Below are 27,509 nucleotides of genomic sequence, written 5' to 3'. Positions count from 1 at the left end.
GTGTGAATGTCTATCCAGTAAAATACTTTATATATGCCCTTGTGTACAGCAGAGTAGTACAAATTACAGCATTTAATGGTAGTCGATAGCAAAGCTGGACTTTTCCTCACAGCCACTCCCTGTTGTGCACCAGCCCTAATGTAGTTTCATACGAGTGCTTAGCTGCACGGGTGGAAAACACCCGGTAGCTGGATACTCCATCAGGACAAAGTTTTATCATTGAAGGATAAGAAGCTGTGTGCTAATAGCGGGGCTGTCCTGCGGGAAATCAGAAAGTGGGTCAGGAACCGTTTGTGGAGCGCTGTTTCCAGCCTCTTGCTCCACTTAGAAAACCGGGAACGCGGTTGGATGGAAGCAAACAAATGGGATCGCCAGGGAACAGCCGTGTGGTGGCTGTTCTCTCAGCAAGCGGCTGGCAAGTCAGGTGGTGGTTTCAGTTGCAATCAGCAAGATCCACGAATTCAGGCTAGACGATCTGCTTTTTTCGGTGCACGCTTCAGCCCGCCGGTTCGCCGATGCTGCCCGGGAAGCTCCGGGGAAGCGGTGTTTCCTGCGAGCAGCCCGGGGCCTGCCCATCGCTGCTGGGCACAGAGGGACACGAAGCCGGTCCCGCAGCTGATCGGGGCCGGTCCGGAGGCGACACCCGCCTCCAGCCGCTCCGCCCCGCCTCTCGCTCCGTGCGGCGGCGGCTCCCGCCCCCTGACGCCCGCTCCGCGGTTGGCCGCGGCGGGGCGGCGCGGCCCTGGTGACACGTCCCGGCACCGCCCGCCGCCGCGCTCCCGCCGCCATTTTGTGTGAGTCGCGGCCGGGGCCGAGAGGGTTTGGGAGCCGCGGGGAGGGAGCTGGGCTCTTTCCTGCGCCGCCATGCCTTCCTCGCCGCTCCGCGTGGCCGTGGTGTGCTCCAGCAACCAGAACCGTAGCATGGAGGCGCACAACATCCTCAGGTAAACAGAGCCTGCCCGACCGCCCTCCTTCCTCCGGCCGGCGGCGGCGGCGTGGCCTGATCCGCTGCTGCCGGGCCCCGCGACTACGTCGTAAGCCCCTCCGGCCGCCTTCCTTTTCGGGCTGCCCTTCCGGACCGTATCGGAGCCGCCTCCTTGGCCCCTCTGGTGCGGACGCTGGCTGCTGTGCCTGCACTGGAGCCGGGCTCGAGTGGGCTGTCGGAGCAGTGGGGCCCCTCGCCGGCTGCGGCCCGAGCATGTGCTCGGGCCCCGCGCCTGGCCCTGCTGGTCCCATGGGCTTGGGGACTTGGTCCTATTTACGTTCGGCCTCCTCCGGACCCTGCTCCAGGTTGGGTTCGCCGGGGGGGGGGGGGGGGGGGGGGGGGGGCGGGGCCGGGCCGTGGGCTCTTCTCCACCGCCGCTGGCACAACTCCAGATCCAGCGTTGCAAAACACGAGCTGGGGAGTTGGACAGGCGCAGAGCAGGCCTCGTGTTTCGGCATCTGGAAACAAGTGTTTAGCTCATCGTACTGAATGTCTTCCAGGTTATGAGGGTTCATCTGTTTAGCGCTACAAGTATTTTCAGCTTGGCTGAGCTCAAAAGAGGGGAGGCTGGGGACAGACTGATGGACAGGAGAGACCTAAACCTTGTTCTTAAACCTTCCATATACACTGAAGGAACGCGGTGAAGATGTTCTGATTTTGTTACAGTTATGCAGCATACCATTCACATTAGGCGATACACAGTGCTAGCATAGTAAACTCAACCACTGCGTGTAAATTGTGTGCTATATTTAAGTAAAACTAGCAGCCTTGAAAGGAATAAATAACAGAAGCATCTGGTTTGGCAGCCATCTTACTGTGAGCCGCGTATGATGCTGTTAATGCTTAAACTTGGCATCAGATGTTACATGTGGCGGTTCGTTGAAAACACAGTGTTACCAGTGGCTCTTTTGAGGGGGAGAAGGGTGCTATTTTTCTGTTGGTTTCTTTCTGCTAATAATACTGGAGCTGAGTTTTAATCAAAACCTGAGTACTAAGGGCAAAATTACATTTACTTCTAATGTCTGGCCTTTTTCTTCCTCTGTTTTTGCAGAAGTAATAAATCACTTCCGGTGTGACTGTTTCCCTGGCAAATGTGACAGGGAAATGTGGTGGTGTTTTTTAAAAGTCCCTTCTTCCATAGGACTTTAATTAAAAGTAGCAAAACATTTGCATTCAGCAAATTTTTATTTTGAGTGACATCCTATGTAATTATAGCAACAATAGCATAAATAGCAAAACAGAGATGAATTGCACTTCTAGAGAAATAACTAGCCCACACAATGAGAATGCTCATTTGCCAGTGAATCTCTGGGAAAGGCAGGCTTTGAGCCAATGCAGGCTTCAATTCAGGGTAATCTCTTGCTCTATGTTGCACTGCAGTTGGAAGGAACACTCTTAAGGAGGAAGAAGAGTTAAGAAGAAATGAATCTTAAAGGTATTTTTCAACAGATTACAAGACTTTAAAAGATAAAAGTCCTATAGAACTGCAGGTGACTTTGGAAACAGTCTGGAGTGCAATCTTCAGTGTGAACATCTTAATGAACATTTATAAACAGGCTACACATTAGAAAGCACTAGGGTGTTGCAGAAATATTTTATATAGGCTTTTATTTTTGCACATATTTATGCTAGGGTATGTATAAAAATCAACATTTTTGATGAAGTGATTATGTTGAGTCTTTTACATTTCTGTAATGCTTTACGCCAGGTTTCAGAATTAACTCCTCTGGTCTATTCAGTGTTTTAATGAATTACAAGTTTTAGTGAAGCCAGAGTTTTCTGTAGAATTTTTACAGTACCTGTGCTTAATCCATTCCTCAGTTCACAGAGAAAAATACTTAGCAGTAAGGTGAGCTTATTTTACTTTCCTAATGTTAGGCCTACCTAATGCCTACTAAAAGTTGCATGAATTGGATGCTAATGCCTTTTAAAGCAAAAATGGTCTTGCAGAAATGCCTGAATTTTAACTTCTTATTCATTTATAAGATATCAAATTTAGCTGTCTACATAGAACATCCAGGTGAAATGTTCCACTTACCTGGTAGGCATCTCTTGGAAGTACCTGCAGTCCATCACTTCTTGCTTTTATGCTTCTTGGTAGTTTATCCTCTTGAATGTACAAACTTACCAAGTGGTTTAAACAGGCTTGATTTAACATCTTGATGAATTTACATTTTACAGCGTCCTTATGGTCTTTCTCCTTTGGACTCAGAAAAGCAAACCTGTAATACTTTCTTCACACACTTCAGCAGTTTGGGGGGTGGTGGTGTGTGTTTAGGTTTATTTTTCTTTCTTTCAACATACCAGATAATAAGAGTTGCTTTTTTTTGGACACTTACAAACTTTTTGTCCTTCTAAATTGCAGTGGTTCGTTCTAGTAATGAGTCTCATTTCCAGCCTGAATTTCTCACTCATCCTTTCTGTACTTGATACCTCCCTGTGGCCACTTGTGCCTGTGGAAAACAAGCGCATGTGTTGGATCTCTTTCATGTCTTCCAATTTCTGATGTTATCTTGGTTCAGTATTTCCCATGTGCTTTGTAGTGTGTTTACATATTTTTCTAATTAACCAGGTTTTAAACATTTCATTCTAATCTTCCAACAGAATTCAACTGAAGGTCTTTTGAAGTTTGTTGGTAGTACTGTTACCATCACCATAGGGGTATTTTGAGACATTAAAGCACAGGGAAAAGAGGAAAAGCTGTAAGGACTAGTGGAAAGGCATAATCCTTCCCTTTTTGAAAGCTGTCAAACTGGATGTCTGTCTGTAACTAGTCCCTAGGTTGAATCTTACTCGCCCAACATTGCTTGCTTTTATAAGTGTAATTGTAATCTGTGTATAGGTTTGGGGGATTTTTTTGCTATAGATTATGCAGATTTAGGCCACAGTTCCTCAAGCATAGAGGAAGGTGGAATGCTAACACTTCTCATTACCGATCTTTATTATACATCAACTTTGACATTTCTGGTTGTGTATATTTATTTGGTATCACACTGATGGCCTTTAAAAGGAAGTTATCATTTCAGACTCTCCCAGTGTATAGGAGGTGCTCTGGTAACTGCATTTTTAGGCTCTTAAGGTATAGCTACAGTATCTCAGTCTTCTGAGTTCAGGGTGTGTGTGTTACTGCTGATAATGAAAACATGAAGGGTACAGATACATGCTCAATATATATTAATGTTCCTTTGTTTTAGGGAATGAAGTGTGTTAAGAAATTAAGAGTGTGAATAGGAGATCTGTAGTGACAGCAACTAGATTTAAATACTGAAGTCCTCGTAGCTGAAAGTTGTATTTCATATTGGTGCCAGGATTTGTAGTTCAACACTGACCACATAAGTTAAGTTGCAGCCCTCACAGTTGATGTAAGTCACTAGACAGCTTCTCTGCTGACGTTATCTGTCAGCAGCTGAATGCAGTGAGGTATTGGAATTTGTATTCCTTAATTTTAGAAACCTTAAATTGTATTAATAAACCCTCAAAAAGAAGGAAATGTTTTAACGCTTCTATATATTAAAGCACTTCCATTTGACAGCTTATCAGTGATAATGCAAATTACAGCAAGGTCTTAATGTTTTAAAGATTTCATAGTCAAAATCAGTTAGCAGTGCTCCTGTTCCTGCTGTTCAATACTGTAGGATTTTTTTTTTGGGGGGGGGGGGGGGGGTTTCTTTCGTTTGGCTTTGTTTTTTTTACATTGGTAACACAAGGTATTTTTGAAGGGGTCTGTGGTGAGAGGGGATTGATGCCAGATATTTTCCTGCTACATGTTATAGAAGGTGATGTATTAAAATTAATGATTTGACCTGAAAATCTTCTCCCCTCCCACCTTTGGTGGTCCTGCAGGGTTTACTGCATTTTAGTGTCTAGTAATAGTTATTACTGGCTATTATAAAAAGAGAAGCAGTTCTGTCATGTGTTAGTGCTTTGTTAGTGTAGTCCTGGTTGAGCTCTGCTTTCAGCAGCAGTTGCTTCCTACATAGAATCATAGAAAAGTCAGGGTTGAAAAGGACCTTAAGATCATCACGTTCCAACCCCCCTGCCATGGGCAGGGACACCTCACAGTAAACCATGTCACCCAAGGCCTCGTCCAACCTGGTCTTGAGCACTGCCAGGGATGAAGCATTCACAACCTCCCTGGGTAACCCATTCCAGTGACTCACCACCCTAACAGGAAAGAATTTCCTCCTTATATCCAATCTAAACTTCCCCTGTTTAACCTGTTACCCCTTGTCCTGTCACTACAGTCCCTAATGAAGAGTCCCTCCCCAGCATCCCTATAGGCCCCCTTCAGATACTGGAAGGCTGCTCTGAGGTCTCCACGCAGCCTTCTCTTCTCCAGGCTGAGCAGCCCCATCTTTCTCAACCTGTCTTCATACGGGAGGTGCTCCAGTCCCCTGATCATCCTCGTGGCCTCCTCTGGAGTTGTTCCAACAGTTCTATGTCCCTTTTGTGTTAAGGACACCAGAACTGCACACAATACTCCAGGTGAGGTCTCACAAGAGCAGAGTAAAGGGGCAGGATCACCTCCTTTGACCTGCTGGTCACGCTCCTTTTGATGCAGCCCAGGTTACAGTTGCTTTCTGGGCTGTGAACGCACACTGAAGCCTGCTCATGTTCATTTTCTCATCATCCAACACCCCTAAGTCCTTCTCCGCAGGGCTGCTCTGAATCTCTTCTCTGCCCAACCTGTAGCTGTGCCTGGGATTGCTCTGATCCAGGTGTAGGACCTTGCACTTGCCATGGTTAAACCTCATGAGGTTGGCATGAGCCCACCTCACAAGCGTGTCAAGGTCCCTCTGGATGGCATTCCTTCCCTCCAGGGTATCAACTGAACCACACAGCTCAGTGTCATCGGCAAACTTGCTGAGGGCGCACTCAATCCCACTGTCCATGGCAGCGACGAAGATGTTGAACAAGACCGGTCCCAACACCGATCCCTGAGGGACACCACTCGTTACTGGTTTCCAGCCGGACATTGAGCCACTGACCACAACTCTTTGTGTGCGGCCATCCAGCCAGTTCTTTATCCACCGAGTGGTCCATCCATCAAATTGATGTCTCTCCAATTTAGAGACGAGGATGTCGTGTGGGACGGTGTCGAACGCTTTGCACAAGTCCAGGTAGATGCCATCAACTGCTCTACCCCTGTCCATCAATTCCACAGCCCCATCATAGAAGGCCACCAAATTGGTCAGGCAGGATTCCCCCTTAGTGAAGCCATGCTGGCTGTCACCAAGCACCTTGTTTTTCATGTGCCTTAGCATGCCTTCCAGGAGGATCTGCTCCAGGATTTTGCCAGGCACGGAGGTGAGACTGACTGCTCTGTAATTCCCCGGGTCATCTGTTTTCCAATGGAAAGAAAGCATATCAGAAGCACTATTTGCTGTGAGCTGTGAGATTCTTTGGAGGGTAATGCAGTGACTGTTTACAGGTTCTTCAGTTAAAAGTCTATAAACCCATGAGCATGTGAGTAGTGCATGTGATCACATTGCAGTGAGGTGAGCATACCTGCTGAAAATGAGATCTGTGTACTGGCCTGTATTTACTCACTATGTTGATAGTTTACACACATTGGTCTTTATCATGTTAATAGAAACACATTCCCAGAATCTTACAGCATTTACAGGTCAGTGTTCAAGCTTCACATTTTCAGGAGTCAGTGCTAGGATAGGATAGCAGTATATCTTACCCTTTACTCTTTGTGGTAAAGTTGATGCTCATTATTTTCTGTCTTCTGAATAGTTTTTGCTAGGCCAAGAGGGAATACCACATAAACATTGTCTTGTAGAAAATATTCATTGTTAAAGGCTGTGTGCCACATGACAACAGATACTTAATGACTCACTAAACTAGATCTGTCCAGCTGCTTAATAAGAACAGGCTCTGTTGAATATGGTTCTGTGCGTTCTTCCCTCTCCTCCGCCCCCAACTGTTGCAAGAAATGTGTTGAAACATCTTCAGAATATTTCATAATAGTACAGCTAGTGCATAAATAGTGTAAGCTGCACCCTGGCACCTGCTGGTGTCAAAGCATGAAATTCCACATGAGAAATGCATATTGATCAATTTGAAATAGCAATATCTTACCACTGCAGTTTCTTCTGTGCATATCGTGGCTCTTTCCATGTCTACACAAGCAGTAGAATAAAAACTTCGGTCTGGAAGTATTGCAGGGAAAATAAATGGAATTTTTTTGATGAGGGTTAGGGGCTGTGGGTTGTGTTTTTTTTTCATTTAACATTGCTTGCTCTATTCAGTCTCTATTAAATTACTCAAAGTGTGAGTCTAAAAAAATGAGATTAAACTGTGGTCCTGACCTGTTTTAGAACTTAGATTATCATTACAAAGCCAGATGTTTTTTAACACGTAATTTTGTCCATTAGGCCACCAGAAATAAGTATAGTTTTTGTCTGTTAAAAAACATTACGATGTTTGTTAAATAATATTGCTGAAGGATTTGTTGAGGGTCAAATAAATGTTTATAGGTTAATCAAAAATTTTGTCATTATCCTTAAAGTCAGGCAGGTTTCTGCCTCTTTTTTTAATTATAATTATTAAACATACAGTTGTTCATAAGAATGGAATGAAGCTCTCCCTGGCGTTAGCTACCAGCCCCACTTCTGTAAATGGCATGGCATATTTTTCAGTCCACTTGAGGTACACAAATATTTGTACTCGGCTAATTAGGTGACATTAGAGGTAGTTTTGGCAACATAGTGAGGGGAATAATGTAGTTAATCCAGCAATTTAGCAGAATAATTAAGTATTGAGCAGTTGGTATTGTTACTTTCTTCTATCAGGACAAAAACATCACTGCCTATAGTATTATTGTCTGAGAGTGAATAGAGAACACATGCTTGTTGCAAATCCAAGATGCCTGAAAGCAAAAAAGAAATAACCAAAACTCTATGTACAGTCGTTCTAAGAAAATTTAATATTTTATGTAAGTTTTCTTCAGAAATGGTGTGTGAGTTTCAGTTGTAACTGTAAAGAAATGTGCACACTGGGTACAATTGGCAACTTAGCTGATGAGTTGCCCATTTGTTTGATTGTGACTTGGCTGATTGCTAAGAGGTGTATTTAAAATTCAGTCTGTGTTTTTCAGCACTTTGGTGTTTAAAGTCCATCCACTCTAATTGCCTTTTCTCTCCCCCTTTCCCTTTCTGTCTTCCAGCAAACGAGGATTCAGTGTCCGATCCTTTGGAACAGGGACTCATGTGAAACTGCCAGGACCAGCACCGGACAAGCCGAATGTTTATGATTTCAAAACAACATATGATCAGATGTACAATGATCTGCTTAGGAAAGACAAAGAACTGTATCCCTGTGGCGTGGCCTCTTTAAAAAATCCAATATGGTTCATCCTTGAAAGGTGTAATTCATTATTTGGCATTATGCGTTAGGAATATATAGTTGATTGACTGGAGAACTTAAAATGTTTTAAGTTTATAGGAGGGTTTTTTCTTTTTTTCCTTACAATGGGCCTCTAGTGCTCCCTTGTAAATTGCTATTGAGTTACAATGCACACATTCAGAATGCTCTTTTGTAGTGTGTTATCATGTTTAGCTCTTGAGTGAAAGCACATTAATACCATCACAGATTGTTCATTACCTCCATTGCACTGTGGATCGTATTTTCTCAGTGCAAAGACTGCCCTGATACGGATATGTGAAGAGCGACCACCTTGCCATTAGTGTTGTATTTAGCTCAAACTGCCAGGTAAGGTTTCCTGTATACTCTTTTCTGGGAAAGAGGATACTTTCATTAAAGAGCTCACCCTTCTCACTGAGAATTTCTTGATACATTATTTGATCTGTGCACTGAAAAAAAATCCCTATAGAATATGATAAAGAATGGGCATAGGAGAGCTCAATAACATGTTTAATCCTGACCAGCAGAAGTGATCAAGGTTATTCACACTACTTAAACCCATGGTGTCCAGCTGCATGTTTTGCAGTTGAATGCTAAAAAAAAAAAAAATCAAAAAATCAAAAAATTCTAAAAATCAACTTGAATTTTCATTTGGTTTTAAGAAAACCCACAGACCCACAACTTGGGAAACTCGTTCTGGGTACTCTTTCCTCAACAAGGGATCCGATTTTAATTTTTTAGTGTTAAATATGAAGGAGAAAACTTGCCCAAAATAAGGGATTTGGGATATGCTGAATTTATACTTAAAAGATAGAAACCCTTTAGAGAAAGAATCCCAGAAATGAATCTAGGTAGTTTAATAGAGCAGTCTGTGCACTTCTTAGTGCTGCAAGGTTTTTCCCTAAAATCTCGGGTATGGCCATCTGGAGATCCAACAGGAATGGTTTAAATATCTTCATTGTGCTCAAATAGCCCAGTTTTCTCACATGGTTTTGGGGAGGAAAAAAAATGGCGAAAGACTAAACAGGTTATCAGAGCCTCGAAAACTTGGCACGTGGTAGAAACATTCAAGCTGTTACCTAAGGAGTCGGCAAATCCAGGAACTTTTGGGAAGCTAACTGTACAGTTGTTGCGTAGCACACATGATATTGCGGCTTACTACAACAGCAAGCTGTTGTATCTGCTGACCAGAAATAGAGCTGCTGATACTCCAAGGGTGGTGGAGGGTTTTCCACTTGGCATCAAAAGGCTCCTGTTAAGGAGGGCTGGGCTGTTCGATTAAAGCTGTAGAGCACAATGAGAACTGGTAGAACATTGCAGTACCTTTCTGCATGGTGTTCCACACAAATAGTGTCCCTTGCAAGCTGTTTGATTCCTAATACCTAGGTAGAAGTCTTTTTAAACAGAAAATCAAAATGTAAGGTGTAGTCTTAATGAATCCCTTGTGATGTGCTGGGGTGTTTGGGGGTTTTTATCCCTCTGCCTACAAAGAAAAGGAAAACCTTGCAAACCCATCTTGGTCAAAAAAGAATTGCTTCAAGATAAAATTATTTGAATTGAGAAGTAATTTTGGCAAGTGCTAAAGACTTGTAAATTCCTTGTTGCATTCCTCATTGCTGCTGTACTGAATACAGTGATGCTTTGAGAGAAAACCATCAGAAAAACTACCTACTCCTGCCCCTTTCAGCATATTTTGGAGTTACCATTTTTGTTCTGCTCCGTGCTGGACATATGTATATGCAGTGTTACAGTTAAACCTTTTCTCAAGATAAAAGAAAGCAAGTTCAAACAATAGCTGTTCAAGGGGAAACGGGGCAAGAAGAACTGCCTCTACATCTTAGTGTTTTTGATTCTCAGATAACAAAGTTAAGGTTTCCAGGGTCAAGACTCAGCACAGAAAGCAGCTCCATTGCCAGAAACAGGTTTTGAGGGTAAATACTTCTACGGTAACCAAACCCAGGCCTACTCTCATCAGGGGGTTGTGGGGTAATTTTTTGTGAACCAGGGTCGTGGGGACTCTTCAGGGTTTTGGGTGAGCATTCCTTTCTTGGAGGTGATGGGCAATGCAAGTGCTGCTTGCTGCTGAAGGCTGTGAGGGTCTGCTCTTCTGATGGGCTCTGAGTGGGATGGAGAAACAAAAGAACGTGTGGTTTTCTCATACAGTTTAGCAGCTTGTTCTGTTCCCCACCCTTGCTTCCATCAGCTCAGTGAGATGACTCAGTTGTAGCCCTTCCATGGGGTTTGAAATAGTATTTCTTGGTGACAGCTGCCTGTGCTCCCATATTGCAGTGGAAGTGCCTCAGGAGTGATGTCCTTCTTCCAGTTCTGTGTGCCAGTAGGGGCCTAAAGATGCTAGATACTCCACGAAGTTGTGGTTGTGAGAAGCTTTGAATGTTTTCTGGCCAGCCAAATGAATGACCCCCTGTTGTGGAAACCAGTAGTCTCTAACAGAAAGGAGCTTCTGCAGTATTGAACATAAGTCAGGGCAAAGTTAGGGGGAAAAGATCCATTGGAACTCCCCTATTCGCTTGTGGAAATGGGGGAGAACTTAAAAATCCCACTCCACAGAGACTAAAAGCACCTTCATTGCAGTAATTAGTGAAATACAAGCTGACATATCTTGAAGGCATATGTTGAATTTCAGATGCAGAGGAATAAGGGATTAATGGAGCCAGGCATACAGATTCAGTTGAGTAGGTGGTTGCAGTGTATCTAAAATGGAATTACTTAAGCAATTTAAGATGTGGTAGTTAAGCCTTACAGTTAAAATAAGTATCCACATCTACCACTGCATCTTTAGAATACAGCATTTAAATTCCCCAAGTCCTAATAGAGGGCTGTGACAAAGCCATTTAAGGCTGTTCTGAATGTGACTTCTGGATGCTTTTAAAGTCCTCCTTTTTTTATTTCTGTATCAGCAGAGGGCTCTACTACTCACCTGCAAGAGACATGACCACACTGTGTGGTTATCTCTGGAGTTCTGTGTGCATAGTACAGATATACTACATTCTATTTGCATGTGTAACTGGACCTCTCAAAGACAGGCCACTGTGAACACTTGCCCCTTAAAGCTGTCTGAAGGATTTTAAGGACTTGGTTCTAGTTATATGGTGGGGACTTTAAAGGTTAAACAAAAATAGAGGAAAAACTGGTGAACTTTGCCTTCAAGTGAATGCAAAAACTAGTCAGGGATGGAACTTCCTAAATGCCACCTTAAAACTGCAGCAGCAGTTGCATTTATCCTCAGGGACGGGAGCTGTTCAAATGGAAATCTGTCCAGAATTCTGCAGCAGGAGGTGCTGGATTCTTTATCAACATTAACTTAATGATTGATTGCTTCTATCCCTTTCTCAACACTGATCAATCTGTGACCCTCAGCTGGAAGATCCCGAGTGATTTCCATAGGGAGGGGGTTTTGTTAGGATTTGTAGGCAGCCTAACTCTGCAAGCTTGGCCTCCTCCTCTGGTTCCTACTTTAACCTCCTCTTTTTAATTTCACCTGATCTCTTAACTGTAGATACAATTCCAGTTTTAGCTCCATAGTTACATGATGATACAAAATTGGAGGGAGGGGGTTGGAACATGCCTCCAGAAGTTACTAAAGGTGTGCTTCAGTTAGCATGAAAATGTTTGGGAAATGAAGAAGCAAAACTGGCTTGGTACATCTCAGTCGGTGTCTAGGTGATTCAGATCTAGTTTTCTCTGTGTGAACTCCATGTTTAAGCTGAATGGCCATATGGGAACGTTTGTGCTATTGCTGATGTGTGGTGGTTGGTTGGTTGGCTTTTTTAATAGTACCTTTCACATTCGGGGCAAGCAGAACCATTTTTCTCTGCCATATACAGACCTCTTTGCCAGGAAATACTCATTTGCAATGTTGCATAGCATTATGGTTTTCCCATAGCTGATGCTTATCCCTGGTTTATCCCCGTCTTCCATCTGCCTAAGAAGATAATGCTTTATTAACTGATGTGTTGTGGTAGAACATCAGTAGAGGAAAATGTCTTGGCTGTGGAGAAAGCGTTGGCTTGAGGGACTGTGCTTAAGGGAGTTCCAGAATTGAGGGGAGTGGGAATCTGAAGTATGTTCTGATGCACAGGATCTTCACCAGGTTTAGGTGAACAAAATGGGAATCTGTATTTCCCTACAGAAGAAGAGGAAGGCCAACAGAAGTGTATCATTGAACTAGGTTGGCCTTGCTATAGAACTGTGTAGGAGAGAGATTCTGTGCCTTTCCCAAAACTTTTCAGTCCTACTTGAGACACCATCTTCTGTGCCCATGAAGAGGAATAAACACAAAGAGGATTAGGACTAGCTGAGATGAGGGGGCACCCAGCAGCAGTGAGACTGTAGGGAGGAATAATTTTTCTGTCTTTGTAGGGTGGTGATGAAGGAGGATCTTTTGGTGCTGAAATCTTGGTCAGGCACCACTGCAGTTAGGTTTTTCTTGCAGAGAAACTGCATTTCCTGTCTTGGAGCCAAGCTTAGCTTCTAGCAACAGTTGGAGTATTAAGTCATCTCTTCCAGAAGGTTTCCTCTGCTTTCCCTTAACATCCACTTCACATCTCCTAAGTTCTTTGGTTATGTAAGATCTTTCTTCCATTGGGCTTAGACTTTCATTTCCTTAAGAGGGTTGTAGTATCAAATAAGATCTTGGATCTTGCTTCTTGGTTGTGCTTTTTCACTTTCAGAAAGTGGCATAAGATACTGATACCAGATGATTCATGGCCCGAGCTAATGAGCACAGGCACTGATGCGGAAAAGCTGTTGGAAGGAAAGTGGGCAGTGACAGGAATATCTTGCTCTAAACCACTTCCCAGTTTCTTTTGAACACCATTTGTTTGTTGCAGAAACTTCTGCCACCTGTAACAAAAGCTCTAGGATCCATAATACTTGAGTAGTAATTCCTGACATTCTGAATCATTGAACTACCCTTGAGTTGCTTGATGGGGGAAGTCACACCACCTCCTGTGTTGTGGGGGTACAGGAGGACTACTGAGATCTATGAGCATCTGCACGCAGCTTGTTGGGGCCATGTAGCTCCATCTTGAGGAGTAACTTAAATGAAATTCTACCTCAGGTAAGCTCTTTGTGCATGTATTTATCTTATGTTTCCATTTGATTTTCTTCATGGGTTTTGAACCGATAAACAGGTGTCAGCTTCTGTTCCAAGCTGTCATTCCAATGGTCATTGGGAGAGCAAGTGAAACTTTGATGCTTCGTCATCTTTTTTTTTAATGATTCTGGTCTTTACAATTTCTCAGTTCTGCCAAAGATACAAATCATAGAAATGAAGTGAACTGTGTCAATCTTCTCTGATAATCTGCAGTGGAGATGGCTTATGTCACCTGCTTTTATGAGGCATTTTGAAAGCTCGCTTCTGTGTAGCTTGCCCACGTAGCATGGCAGAAAACATCTCTCAGCAGCTCACAGAGGAGCACTTTGAAAGCCCCTAACAGGTAGAAACGAAATATTGTTTGGATGTGTTTGGGAATATGCTCAATAACCCACATCTAGTTAGAAGGAAGATCAGAAAAAGGTGACAAGAGAAATCCAAATAAGGTGGCTGTTACCGTTTTACATTGGTCATACTCCTTGTACTCTTAGGTTACACAGGAGTGTGCAGGTACATGCTTCAAGTGTTGTCTGAATTATTTGGGTCACTGTTCTGTGAAGGACAGCAGATCTCCCTCTGTGTTTCAGATAGAATTATTTTGGCAGTTGGGGATCCAGGTGCCAGATTTATTCAAGTGGAGTAAATACAGCCAGGTTTCAGCAATGACCCAGCATATAAGGAAGCATTTAGCAGCGCAAACTGGAAGTTTAGCATGGGAATGGCAGGAGAGGTCTGTGCCAGTTTCTTATTTTCCATCTCAGTAGAAACAAGTTGGCTGACACAGCTGTATTTATAAAATCCCATTCGATGTAGAGAACAGTTACGGGTGTGGAATGCTCATTGGAAGATCTTGTTTATGTGTGCTGCTCATGTGCACGCAGGATGTGTCTGAAGAGCTTGATAATCCCAGGTAGAGCTCTGGCAGCCCTGAGAAGTTCATATGCATGAGAGCTCTTGTCAAAAAAAAAGCCTGTAGTAAGTTTCTGAAAGTCAGCAAAAGGGGGAATTTACTAGAAATCTGCATTTAAGTGCTTATCTTCCCCAAGAGTGATGCTGCTGCTTTATGGGATATTTTATTTTGACTGATTGGGTACAAGGGAGTGAAAGTAGTGTTAAAATCAGAAGTAGTATTAATTACTGAAGTCCACTTTCAGGATGTGTATAAGAAATTCAGACTGTCTTGCTGCCATGTACCTCTAATTGACATAGTGTAGAGATCATTTAGTGGAAAACCCTAAAGTGCTTAAAGTACTGTATTTTCCACAGGTAGTAAGTTGAGGTGGGGGGCAGAATCTGTTCCAGCTTTGTTGCTGCCCAGTGACAGAACTGGCAGCCTTCAGGATCTTTAGTGCAAGAACAGAGACATCCTGATGACCCCTGTAAGAAGTGTTTGCCCAAGGCACACAGGCTGTGTGTGTGTAAGCTTTGCAGAGCTGGTTGGTACTCAGACTGTGGATTAACCACATCCCTCTGTTCTTCAGTCTTCTGTTTGTAGTGTTGCACTAGAAGACCTCATCCAGCATGTTTTTTGCTCTGCATGCTGCTGTTTAAAAGTGGTCCTGCTGTCTTCATGAATGTGTTCTCCAGGTTCCCCAATGCGTTAAATGAAATGCTTTAATTGATTTCAGTTTGTAATGCTTGTGTTTGGCTTTATCAGAGTTACCCTCTCCAGCTACAACTGTTACTTACTTCAGAATTACCTTTGAGTTTTGCAGTACAAAGCAATGGCAACAACAGAAACCAATTTGAAAATAGTTGTTGCAGACCCCGTTTCTCTGAGACATGAAATGCAGTGACTAATGTTTTTCTCACAGACATCTCACAGCTACCTCAGTACTTCCCCCCACCCAATCCTACAACATTTGCTGCTCATCTTCTGAAATCTGGCACTTGTTTCTAAGCCTGAGAAGAGCATCCAAAAGTCAAGTGGGATACTTAGGAACCCTCTTAGGAACCAGCTGGCCTGCTGGTCCCCATAATGATTTCTGTATTCCTTTGTTACATGTTCATGTCGTGTCGTGGGCTGGAGTTGTCAGTACTGTGAACTGTCTTGCTAAGTGAGCAGACACTGTAGATTCCAGCAATCTACAGCAAGCTCCTCTTTCACACTTGGATCAAGTACACAAGGTTTGAATGGCATAACCAAACATGCCACATCTTTGAGACCATCTTGTGTTCTGTCTCTGGTAAGTCTGTTCTGTCTTCAGTAAGTCTGTAATATCCCTTCTCCAGCTCTTTGGCAGTGGACTTGGCCATTGCTCCCGTTCTTTCTTCTTTGACAGCTTGTAGCTTTCCAGTTTCATCCTCAACTACAATTTCAGCTGTTCAGCACTGACAAGTCATTGTCTATCTCTTGAGCTCTAGGCCAAACTAAGGATCTTTGCTGCTTTCAGTGATGTGTGGATATGTAGCCTGCAGCTTTGGCCCCCACCAGACTTGAGGAAGAAGCTGTGAAAGCCTTAGGGTTTTAATCTAAACACACACATACATATTAGAGTAGTATCTTCATCAATACATTATTATGTGATATCCTTAAGTAAATGGAGAGAATGCTCAGTCAGTGACAGTAGAAATAGCTGGGTGTAGCTGTCTCTGTAAGAAAGAGGAACAGTGCCATGTCTATTGGCAAAACTCAACCTGAATTACACCATCTCCTTTTTATACCAAGTCTTTCCAACAGTGAGTTGTCATGCATACATTTCATTATGTTGTAGGTCTGTTAAGCATAGTTACTCCAATAAAGGTGATACCTGAGTTGGACTCAGTGTAAAAATGTAATGGATTTACTATACTAATAGTTTGCAGTAAGTGAAGGCCTCTTAGATAAATGGATGCATTTCTGAGCATGGTAGTGTTAAGAAGGCTGCTGCGGCCAGACAACAAAGCATCACTGAAAGCCGGGGAAGACTTAGTGAGTACCTTCTGAAGAAATGACTGCTGAAGGAAAGAGCAGAGGTGCAGGAGGCAGGGAGCATGGAGCTGAAATCTGTTGGAAGGAAAGCAGAACCTCACTTAAATGCCTCAACATCTGGCACTATGGTGGAAACCATTACTAAGTTGTCATATCTTTGCATTCACCTGAGCTCATGAAGAGAAAGAAGCTGGGTTATGATTATGCATTGAAAACAATGATGCAGATCACATCCTCCTGCTTGCTGCAAGGATGCTATGCTGTTCTTTTTCCAGGTGGAAAAGATTCCAGAGAACCAAATATGACAGTGTCATGAATCTTAACTGCTTATTTCAGTCTCCTTTTATAGGCAGATGGACCCTTGGAGGAAAAAAAAATAGCTGTAAGTTGGCAGCAGCATGCTTGACTGCGTGAAGCAGCAAGCTTGACTGTGTGGGTTTGTGAATATGCGTAATCCTGTCTCCAAGCTCAGTTGCAAAGCTGGGGGACAGATGCCAGCAGTGTTACATCCTAGAAAGGGAAAAAAAGGAACCCAAAAAACTGTGTGGGACGCTGTGTATTTTTTTTTCCCCTTGAGCTGCGTGATGTAGAAATGAGGTCTGTAGAGCCCAGGGCAGGGCTCACCTTCGAAGTGAACAGAGCAACAGAACCAGATGTTTGCCAGATGTTTGAAAATGGCTCTTGCAGTCACTTTCCTGCTTTGCAAATAACCAGAGGTCTGAAATGGCTACATTGAAGTGGGTTTTCTTCCAAGCATGACAAACCCAGTGAGAGTTTTACAGGGGTGCTGGTGTGCAAGAGCTGCTTGTGAGGTAGCTTTGGGCTATAAAAGAAAGTTATTTAATTATATAGGGAGAAGTCTTTTGGGAAAGAAGATAAAAGGCTTGGGGAGGACCTGAAGAACAGAAATGCAGTAGTAGCCAGTTGGCTGAGAGAGAATTGACACCATATTTGTGATAAACAGTGTATCATTCAAAACTGAAATGTCCTTAAGAAGTTTAATGTGTCTGCACCCTTGCACTTCAAGAACTGAACATATTTTCCATCAAGTAGGCTCTTACAGGTAGAAAAATGGGCTTAATTTTGAATGGAGCTTAAACACTTCAAAGATTTAAAAGCTTTGGAGGCAGTTTGCTTGAAAACTGTTGAAAAACACCTTGAAGCATATAGATGAGCAGGGGCAGATCTACCCAGGGCAGTAGAACCGAGATACCAGAGAGGGACTGCAAACAGGGAGACAGAAAGTTGTTGGCCTTTTACAAAGGATTAGGACTGTTCTCTGAAAAGAATTAAGATACCTGCTAGGTATGTATATGGCCTTTTGAACAAAAAAATAAGCCAAAATGACCTCTTACATACATGCCTACTAATGATGAAGGTTTTTTACTCAAGTTCCTTACCTCAAGAAATTAGGCTGTTATCCTTACTGCTATTTTAATTTAAAACTATATACTTAGATGGCTAAAAACACTGCTGCTTCAAAGCAAGGAAGAGATGCATGAGTTTCCAGGTTTCTTCTTCAAAATCTTTCCTGGTATTCCTCATTTTTACCCATAAAACTTCGCCCTTCCAGCAAGTTTGGTTTTGGTCAAGTGAGCAGATTTATGTGACAGTCAACCCTGGTGTGCTCCTAATGAATCTGCATGTCGTGGAAGGCTCAGAAGATGGTGGGATAAGTGAATCCACTCAGAAAGGGGGATACAGGATGTGAATTTGAGCCTCAGGGTTACAGTACCAGCATAAATATAGCTACCAAGCAGCATAACAGATTCCTTTCACACAGTGACTGAAGCTCTGACAGGCACAAAGTCAGTGTTTTTCTTCATTTCCATTTATATATATCTTGGGATATTTTTAAGGGACTATGCTCCTGTGATTTATTGAGCTTTCTTTGGAAGCTCAGTTGCATAAACCTGAGCCCTGAGCAGGACTTCATGCAGATGTGCAGTGGACAATAGAAACGCCATAGAATTGACTTTGAAGACAGAGGCCCCTGGAGTGAGGGACAGAGACTTAAATGAATGTAGGACATTCTGCTCTCACAAACAGTGAAGCCTGCATTCTAAGCGTTATGGATATAAAAATAGTTGCCCAAGGAAAGTTGTTTTTCTGAGGAACTCTGCTCTTATGAGGGACTTTAAAGCTGTCTCTGCTATTGTACTAATGCCAGTGACAGGGCTCTGAAATCCAGAAGCTGCATGAATTACCCTGTGGGGATCGTGCTGCTACCTTAGGAATCTATTTTTATCAGTCACTGATCTTTATATTTGCAAACATAAATGATCTTGGTTTAAAGATACAGTAATGATTTGACTTGTTCTGGTCATTTGCTCAAAACCATGACTTTTCTTGAAGTAAAAGGTACTTTACTTAACCCAAGCAACTTCAGATACACACAGAATGGGATTTTACACATGTTGGACAGAAATAAGAGAATCAAGCCACGACCAGAAAGATTCCAGAACTGCAAAGATGTTTTTGATTTGATCCTAACGTGTGAAGAAAGAGTCTATGATCAAGTAGTAGAAGGTAAGGACCTTGAACTGATAAACCAAGTTAACTTTGAGTGCTTCCCCCCCCCCCCGGAGTACTTCACAAATCTGGAAATATCTCTCTCTTCTGACTACTGCTGCTGAACACCAGCAGGGACATGAGCTCGCCGTTCACTGACGTAGACTTTATGTACCAGAGAAGTGGTGGCTGAATGCTTATTTCTCAAAGATGCTGGTGTTGGCAGCTACACAGAATTTGTATATATGGCAGTTTTAAGGGATGGCATAAGGAAATAACAAGCATTTGAAGAAACTCAGATACAGTTTTGTTTGGAAAATGCTCATGGACTAGCAGGTTGTATGTGATGAGCATTTTTCCGCCCTGGGTTGATGGAGAAATGAAGTCTAAGCTGTGTTCCTTATGCAATGTCCTTTCCCTTCTCTGCAGACTTGTGATCTACCAAGCAGTTTATCCACAACAAAATCCTCCTGTACAGGTGGAAAAACTGTTCTTGAGTGTGCTTTACGCTCTGCAAACATGCAGCAGCTTTTCCCTTATGAGAGTCAAAGCGAGATACACCAGAAGAATCTCAGGGTTTGGGTTCTGCATGAAGATAATGCAGCAACCTTGATATGAACTCACTGAAAGTCATGGGGCTTCAGCAGTGATTCAGCTCCTGGGCTTAGAAGCCTGTCTCTCTCTGGGAATACAGGCTTATGTGAGGTTTAAGGTGTTTCCTTCACTTTGAAAGTCTAACCAGCTGCACTAATATCATACACGTGCTTTAAAAGGCTGTTACCTTGCCTTTACTGTCCTTAGTGGTCACGTCACAAGCAATAGAGTGCAGGATCCCCTTGGGCTTCTGCAAGCTGAGCAATTAGTGTTCTGAATGTTTAAGTGTTTGTTAAGTGGAGTGTTTGAAATGTATTAGTAAGTTCTGAGAGCAGCTGCCCTGGTACTTGAATGGATCTTCAGCAAGGTGAGCATGTCTCACATTGAAAGCAGCTTTCACTCTAGTGTTTTAGGTGAATATCCTGAGGAAGGGAGGTGAAGAACAACCACTTGCTAATGTTCCTTCCAGTGGTGCATCTCCCAACTTCATGGTAATGCCCAGTGAACCAATGAAAGGAAGAACCTTAAGTGGATCTTCAACTGAAGAAGGAAGATTTACACAATGTCTATGTACTTTTAAAAGAATACTCTGTAAAATATGGTACCATTCCACTCAAAATTTTGCTGTTACATATATTTTGTTTCCAAATAGATTTAAATTCCAGAGAGCAGGAGACATGTCAGCCAGTACATGTGATCAATGTGGACATTCAGGATAACCATGAGGAGGCAACGCTGGGTGCATTCCTTATCTGTGAGCTCTGCCAGTGTGTAAGTAGAGAGGGCTCATTGCCTATGGGTTCCTTGGACCCAGCTGACTGCACAGAGGTTGGGGTTTGCTTAGTAATCTTTGAAGATGCTGCATATTGCAAAAGTTAAGTAAAATCCTTGTCAAAAGGTGTAAGTTCCCAAATTCTTTAGGTTATTTTTGGAGCTATTGTGCAAACAGAAACTGTAACAAAGTTCATGGCTTCCAAAGTGGATCTTGTGCATGTGTGCATTCAAACCAAAGCACTGATGAAAAGCAGTAGTAACCATTGCACAGGTTGAGCCTGTACTCAAAACATTGTTTATGGGAAAAGCAGTGTTTCAAAAGCAGTTGTGATACATTGCATTCTGAATCATGATACACTTGGAAAAACATCCTATGTAGGTGTATTTTGTAGTACCACTCTGTTGCATGTATGATGTGGAAGAGGAAAATGGTGCCTTCTGTTATCCACATTCAGGGACCTAGTCCTTTAAGACTGAAATAAGCTGCACTCAAAGCAGTTGATAAAACTGTCAGGAGACCAGAGGAAGGATCTGAGTCCTTTTACAGCGTGCAAGTTGCTGAGTTCACCTGTTCCAGTGTGGCAACGGGCTTTGGTTTTTTTTTACTCTAGCCTGTTTGATCTATTCTGGTGTTAAATCCCTTCCAGATTCAAAAAGCCTAAAAGGGTTCAAGGACTTGCAATTTTAACCATCTGTTCAGTGTGCTTGTAGCTATTCTGAAGCTTCCATTTGTTACCTAGCGAGGATGAATGTTGCCTACTCAACAAAGTACTAGTTAAGTGCCAGTTCAGTGGGTTGGAGGAGGAAGGATATGCAGATAAACATGATGCAGAATATATGTATATTTGGGAATCTCACTAAAGCACCCAGTTTAGATTGCACAGTAAGCCACAAGCATTGAATTATTACAGTTTTCTAAGCTACATCATGTCCTTGGAGTGTGGTTGCTTAGTTTTTTTTTTTTTCTTTTCTAGATACAGCACACAGAAGACATGGAAAATGAAATAGATGAGCTGTTACAGGAATTTGAAGAGAAAAGTGGAAGGACTTTTCTTCATACTGTCTGCTTTTATTAAAGCACATCTGTCTCTTAGGCCTTAATAGAGATGAGGAAAGCATGTGTTTCAAGTTCTGACTATACTGTATTTTCCTGGAAAATGACTATTGTTCTTTTTTTGGTTTAAAAGCTCCTTTTCAGTGTCTTTTTGTTTTGTTTCAGGTATTCTGTCACAGGGAGGCAGAGATACTGGTTGGCATTGTACATATGAGATGATTAAAAGTATACGCAAAGGCCACCTATTTAAAAATGCAAATCAAGTTTTTCTTTAAATCCTACTTTAATTATTACAAAGTAGGGTTTTAATTATAAAGAGAATGTTTCATGAATATTAAGTTTATAATGGATTTTTCCAGCCTACAAATTTATTTTATTTCAGTTGTGCTTTTTCTGTTTTTTTATTTGAATGTGACAGAATGGCTGAATTACGTGAGGATCTGAATGGAACAATATAAAAATGAGTATCTGTATATTATTAAAGTTGGAAGCATCCAATAAAAGTGAAAACCCTGGAAGTTTGTCTGTTTTCAAAGCAGCAGTGAAGTGTGACTGTTGTCCGGGAAGTAAAACACAGTAGCTGAAGTAGCAGAAGAATGCTTGTTCAGTGTCTTGGTAGTGACAAGAAGATCTTGATGGGATTCAAAAGACCCAAACTTCATTCTGTGTTCAGAGAGGCTGGGTGTTTGGGCAGCTTCTAATGATTTCTGATCCTATATTGAACCAAAGTGAGCTGTTTTCTCTGTATGAATTTTAGGGCACTACAAGGAAATCTTTTGGGATCTTAATTGCTTTTGAATTATTGTGTGGAAAGTTAAGAAGACTGAGGCTGGAACTGCAGCAGTCATGGCCAATTGCGTAAATGCCTCCTATAAGGAAGATGGGGAGAAATGGCAAACTCCACTGTCAATAGAAGTAGTTTAAAGGGGTTTTTACTGCTTTATCTTTTGAATAGAACGCTTTTCCTCCCATACAGCAACAGTAAATGTGCTTGTCACAGCTCCAGCTCCAGAAACTGAGTATATGTATACAGAGCAAGAGGTCAGAGTTGTATTTAACGGATGGAAGTTAAAAGTGTAAACAAACCAAATCATTAGGCATTCAAAATGTGGATGTTAAAATGTTACTGCTTACAGGCAAGAGCAGATTTTACAAGTCTTGTTACAGGAACGTGTAAACACCATGGAGCAGATGAGGTCTGTGTTCTCTTCAATATTTGGATATGCGAGGGGAGCTTCTTCAACATCGTGTTAAAAGTGAAGTAGCATGAACTTGGGTTTGAGCTCCTGGCTTCTCTCTCCCATTCTGTCACGGGCCTCTGCCAGATCATATGAATCACTTAATTTACCTTAATTGTTGTGCACATGTAGGATGGTAATGTGAAGTATTTTGCCTCGATTTAGGGCAATGTTACCCATCTATGTGGACAACTTCTGCTGTGTATGCAGTTAGTTATATGGCAATGCTGCTTAACCTCTCTCATTCAAATCTATTAAAAGGCATCTGCTTCACATCTGAAAACTGCAGGTCTGTATCTGAAAATACTTCTTTGCAGTTACAAATCCTGAAGTCTGTTGAGTCAGGCCCCTAGAGAAACCTTGTATGTCTCTCTGCCCCTGAGATCTGGGGGTTGGCTATGGTTTCAGTTGCCTTGTGGGAAACCTTAGACCTCTGCCAGCTCAGTCTGTGCCCTGGACAATGTCCAAATGGGTTGTTGCATCGTACTTGGGTCCGAGGAATTTTTAATATCCCTGAATTACCTGTGCTGGTTTTCTTGTCTGTTAAAAATACTTAAAGCAGAAAATTTGTGTAGAATGAATGACTGGATTAGAGCAGTTAGGGGATGGGGAGCTCAAGCAGCAGCTGTGATAAGGTTTGCAGAGTTCATGTTTTCTGGGTGGCTTGTCCTGTCCCATTTTGGTTCTGGAGACTCCGTATTTGAAGGATTTCATTCAGCCTCCTCTGCTCCTTCTTATTTGTCTGATAGCATTGCTTGTTTCCATGGGGATATTTACAGCCAAAGGAAGAAAATGATTCTCTAAGGACTGACTGCATTAGTTGATCTCTTGAAAAAGACGTTTCAGGCAAGAATGATACAGAGTATTTTGAGCAGTTTTCTTTCCCTGTACAGTGTCAGTACTGAAGTCTACTCTGTGGCAAGGTGGGAGTTGGGGAGTGTTTGAAAATGTTTTCTGCTTTCAACTTCATCCATCCTGAGCAGAACTCTTCGTTGTCATTTTACAGAAATGCAGTAAAAAGCCAAACAGGATGTTTTAACCTGTGTATGTGGAGATTTACAGCAGTGTCCTTTCTATTGCATAAACTATACTTTTCATATGTGTAATTGGCAGAGGATTGTGCTTGCTGTAGTGCCAAGTAGGGATTCATTAGCAGAACTTAAGTTCACTGCATCTCCTCAACTGAAATGAGAAGTCTTGATCTAAAAACATGATATAACATACAGGATCTTACAGGATTGTTCTTTCCATCCTAAATACTCTGTTCACAAGCAAAACCAATGCTTGGAGCTGGTGATTTGTCATTTTGTTTATTTACCAGTGTGTGGAAGGATGTTTGGATAGATGGATGAATGGATGGACAAGCAAGTATTCTGGGTGATCTACAGTCCAAAGCATTTCAAATTGCTGTGAGCAAGACTGCTTCACCTAAAGCTGTTGCTACTCTGACACATTACTTCTCATTTAACTTGCAGGTTAGTGAAAAATATATGCATTTATATAGTGGCTTTGTCTCTATATGCTTCGTTTGTATTGAAATCCACAATGAAGCTCAGTTTATAAGGAATTCTATGGGGTCCTAGTCTTGTTTGAGAGAAACATATTTATACACACACAAATACATATGTGGGTATAAAATAATTTTCTGTGTCAAAAAGAAATTCCAAGAGAAACTTTGGTTTAGAGGAAAAGGGGGAAAAGAATGTACTTTTCCTTTAAGAGTGGGGTGGCATATATATGATGATGGTTGTTTATCCCTTCCTTGTAGATACACTGACACTCCTTTTGATGAGTATTAGTACTGAAAGATGGTCCATATCTTTTGAAGTCCCTTCTTTCTGTCTAATGAAGGAAGGAAAGCAATGAAGGGTTTAACACCTTGTGAATAGGGTGCGAGTGCTCAGAACTTGGCTGTGATGGGAGATTGCTGCTGTAAATGAGTTTTCAGCTGTCAAGGCTGCTCTCCCATTTCCCATAAAGGTGGCTTTAAAATGTCAGCATTTCACTCATTTTTTGACTTGCTATGAAAGGCCACACTGATTAACAAACAAAGTGTGTTTGTAAGGTTTTGCTCGCTTGCTGCCACTTCCTGAGCGGGCAGATCTTTGCCAAGAGCTTCTTGAGGTTTCCATCTCACATTCCAGCCCTCTGCTGATCCTATCCATTCAGTATGGAGCAGTGGAGCCCCGTTCACTTCTCGTTTGCAGCCTGTTTTTCTTTCACACAAATCACTCTTGACTTTGCGTCAGATTTCTGCGTTTCTCATCTTGCTTAAGACCTTCATAGCACTCATGAACATTCTTTTGTCAGAGACATCAGAACGTCTTTAGGTTTATGTGGATAAAAACCCCTGGTGATTTAAGAGCACTGCTGGTGTCTTATCCCTGAAGTTCTCTGCTTATTGGCTTCCTTCACTTGCTGATAACACTCGGTGCACAAAGTGGTGCAGATAATGCAATCAGGCCGCATATGGTGGCGAAGAGCATTCCTCCTAGGTTTTCATATTGCTGGATCTGACTGTGCAAAGATCAATGATCCCAGTTAGATTTCCCCAATGCAGCAGCCTAATTAATTTGTTGCTAGGCAGATTACCCAGCTTCAACTACTACTCATACATGTAGGAGCTTAGGAGAAGGTATCAGTTAAGGACACACATAAATGTTTGTACCAGGAGCTATGAAAAGAACAGGGGAATAAGCAAGTGGAGTATAGGGAGGGTATTGGACAGCTGCATGGGTTCCTGTGGAAGAAATGCTCTAGTTCTTGTGCAGACTCTAAATTCTGACCCCTGTGAGCACCCCAGAACTCCAGCTGAGGGCTGTGCTCCCTTCAAGATGGAAATAGAGGGAATCAGTTCCTGTGACTTTGGCTTGTGATAGTATTCCTACCTGGGCTGCATGCTGACAGTGCAAAACCAAACCTGAGATACTTCCCATATAGGTGTCTCTGAACTCTTTTATCGTCGTAGTGCTGGGGCTTAAAAGGTATTTTATAAGAAGGGAAGGATGTGTTTACTGTCTGCCCTCAAATGCTAGAGGCTGGGTGACAGCACCAGGTCATTCTTGGGCTAAAACAAAGGGAAAAGGCAGGTGGACTACGGACTTGTCTGCATGAGGATGGTGGTGATGGGACAACATGGGACTCGAAGCTGAGCAGGAGCCCGAGGTCGTGTGGATGTGGGTGCTTGTTTTCCAAAAGGAGCAGGTTACTTCTAGTGATATTAAAGCGATCAGGAGCATGTTTAACAAACATATTGTGGTAGGAACCCAAAACTGTCTAAGCATTTGCTACACAGATGTATCTGTGTAGCACAGCGTTACCTACAGTAAAAAAACAGCCTTTGCTCCTGCAAGTGTAATGTCGCTTTGCTTGAGTACAGTCAGTCCCTGCTGCCTCTTTGCATTAGGTGGAAGTTCCTAGAGAAACTTCTCTCAGTTCCCTGAGACACTCAGATGTGCTGAACACCATGCACAGCCTCAGGTTGTTCTTGGGTGTCTAATTAGGCTGTGAGCAGCCCAGAGTTCACTGTGTGCTAGCCCTGAAGGGATTTCAGCGTTGCTGCGGGTTTGTTTCTGCTGAACGAGGCAGCCTTCAAGTACCTAAAGGGAACACAGGAAATCTGGAGAGGGATCTTCACCAGGGACTGTAGTGATAGGACAGGGGGCAATGGGTTCAAACTGAAACAGCAGAGATTTAACTTAAATACAAGGAAGAAATTCTTTACTATGAGGGGTTGAGACACTGGCACTGGTTGCCCAGAGAAGCTGTGGCTGCCCCATCCCTGGCAGTGTTCAAGGCCAGGTTGGACACAGGGGCTTGGAGCAAGCTGCTCTGGTGGAAGGGGTCCCTGCGCGTGGCAGGGGGCTGGAACTGGATGAGCTTTAAGGCCCCTTCAACCCAAACCACTCTGATTTCATGATCCTATAACAAAACCTTTCCTTGGTGCCCCCAAGGCCAGCTGAGAGCTGACCCAGCCTAGTTTGTGGCAATGGCTGGAAGGGCAGAGACATCAGCTGATGGGCAAAATTCCTTGACGCTTCCCTTCAGATTGTCCGTGCTCTCCTGTGACTTCATTTGGCTGTTACTTTAAAAACGCCTGTGTTTTCTACCACTGGCAGAGTAACCAGCTGCATTATCTCTGCATTACTGAGGTCTGCATTCAGCCAGCAGGAGCCATCCCCCAGCTCAGTGAGAAGTGACAGCAGCTCAGGGAAGAGGGAACCCTCAGGGGTTGGACAGGAGCATGGTGATGGGCACCTTCCCATCCCTGCTGCTCTTTGGCTTATCAAATGCTTCATATGCGTGGCTTCATTTAAGCAAAAAAGATCTGCACTGCAATCTGTGCTCTAATTTGAGGACACCATTTAGTGGTTTTAATTGTGTGACAGTATTTTGGTATTTTCAATACCCGGTAGTAGGTTAATGACTGTTCCTTGAAGAATGGAGTTTATATAACCCAAGTCATTACATAAGGCAGCTGGTTGTGGCCTGAGGAACAGAAGGAAAAACAAATACGTGAGGATGCAAAACCCAGAGCAAGCAAACTCCATGCTGATGACCCTGAGAAGCCTAAACTAGAAATGTTACTTGAGTTCTAGCAAGGTGAAACTCACCTTGAGGAAGGCTGACGGCTTGGAGATAAAGGCACGACGCGATAGCCATCAAGCTCTGTGCTACCACGCATTTCCCACGTGGTGGCTATGTGGTTTCCATTAAAACAAACAGCAAACAAGCAAGCAGAAAGTTATTCCTGTGCTCTGTTCTTTTTCCCAGAGCTCAGAACCATGGCCTGAGGTGGACTGAGCCAGTGGGGAAATGAAACCATGGGGAAACCTCAAGCACAACCGTTTGCCCAGACCTCGGATCTCAGGCTTGATAGACAGGATGATGTGTGGGGTAGTTTTAGTTCAGTCCCAAAAGTGAGCGGGTCTCCTGCATCCACATCACCCCAGCTA

At 42.8% G+C, this 27,509-nt stretch overlaps 1 protein-coding gene across 1 annotated transcript; it reads left to right on the top strand.

The window, feature by feature from the left end:
* Positions 1 to 713: 713 nt before the first annotated feature.
* SSU72 (SSU72 homolog, RNA polymerase II CTD phosphatase) lies at positions 714 to 21,834 on the top strand. The gene is made up of 5 exons (XM_057407285.1): positions 714 to 944; positions 8,160 to 8,303; positions 18,773 to 18,912; positions 20,141 to 20,259; positions 21,237 to 21,834. The coding sequence occupies exons 1-5, from the start codon at positions 865 to 867 to the stop codon at positions 21,336 to 21,338; spliced, it is 585 nt and encodes a 194-aa protein (XP_057263268.1). The 5' UTR covers positions 714 to 864; the 3' UTR covers positions 21,339 to 21,834.
* Positions 21,835 to 27,509: the final 5,675 nt, after the last annotated feature.

The sequence above is a fragment of the Pezoporus wallicus genome, unplaced genomic scaffold, assembly GCF_028554395.1.
Source record: "Pezoporus wallicus isolate ANWC-B61680 ecotype Strahan unplaced genomic scaffold, APGP_CSIRO_Pwel_v1 contig_14689, whole genome shotgun sequence".
NCBI classification, from domain to species: Eukaryota; Metazoa; Chordata; class Aves; order Psittaciformes; family Psittacidae; genus Pezoporus; species Pezoporus wallicus.
This window is presented reverse-complemented; position numbering and strand designations above follow the sequence as displayed.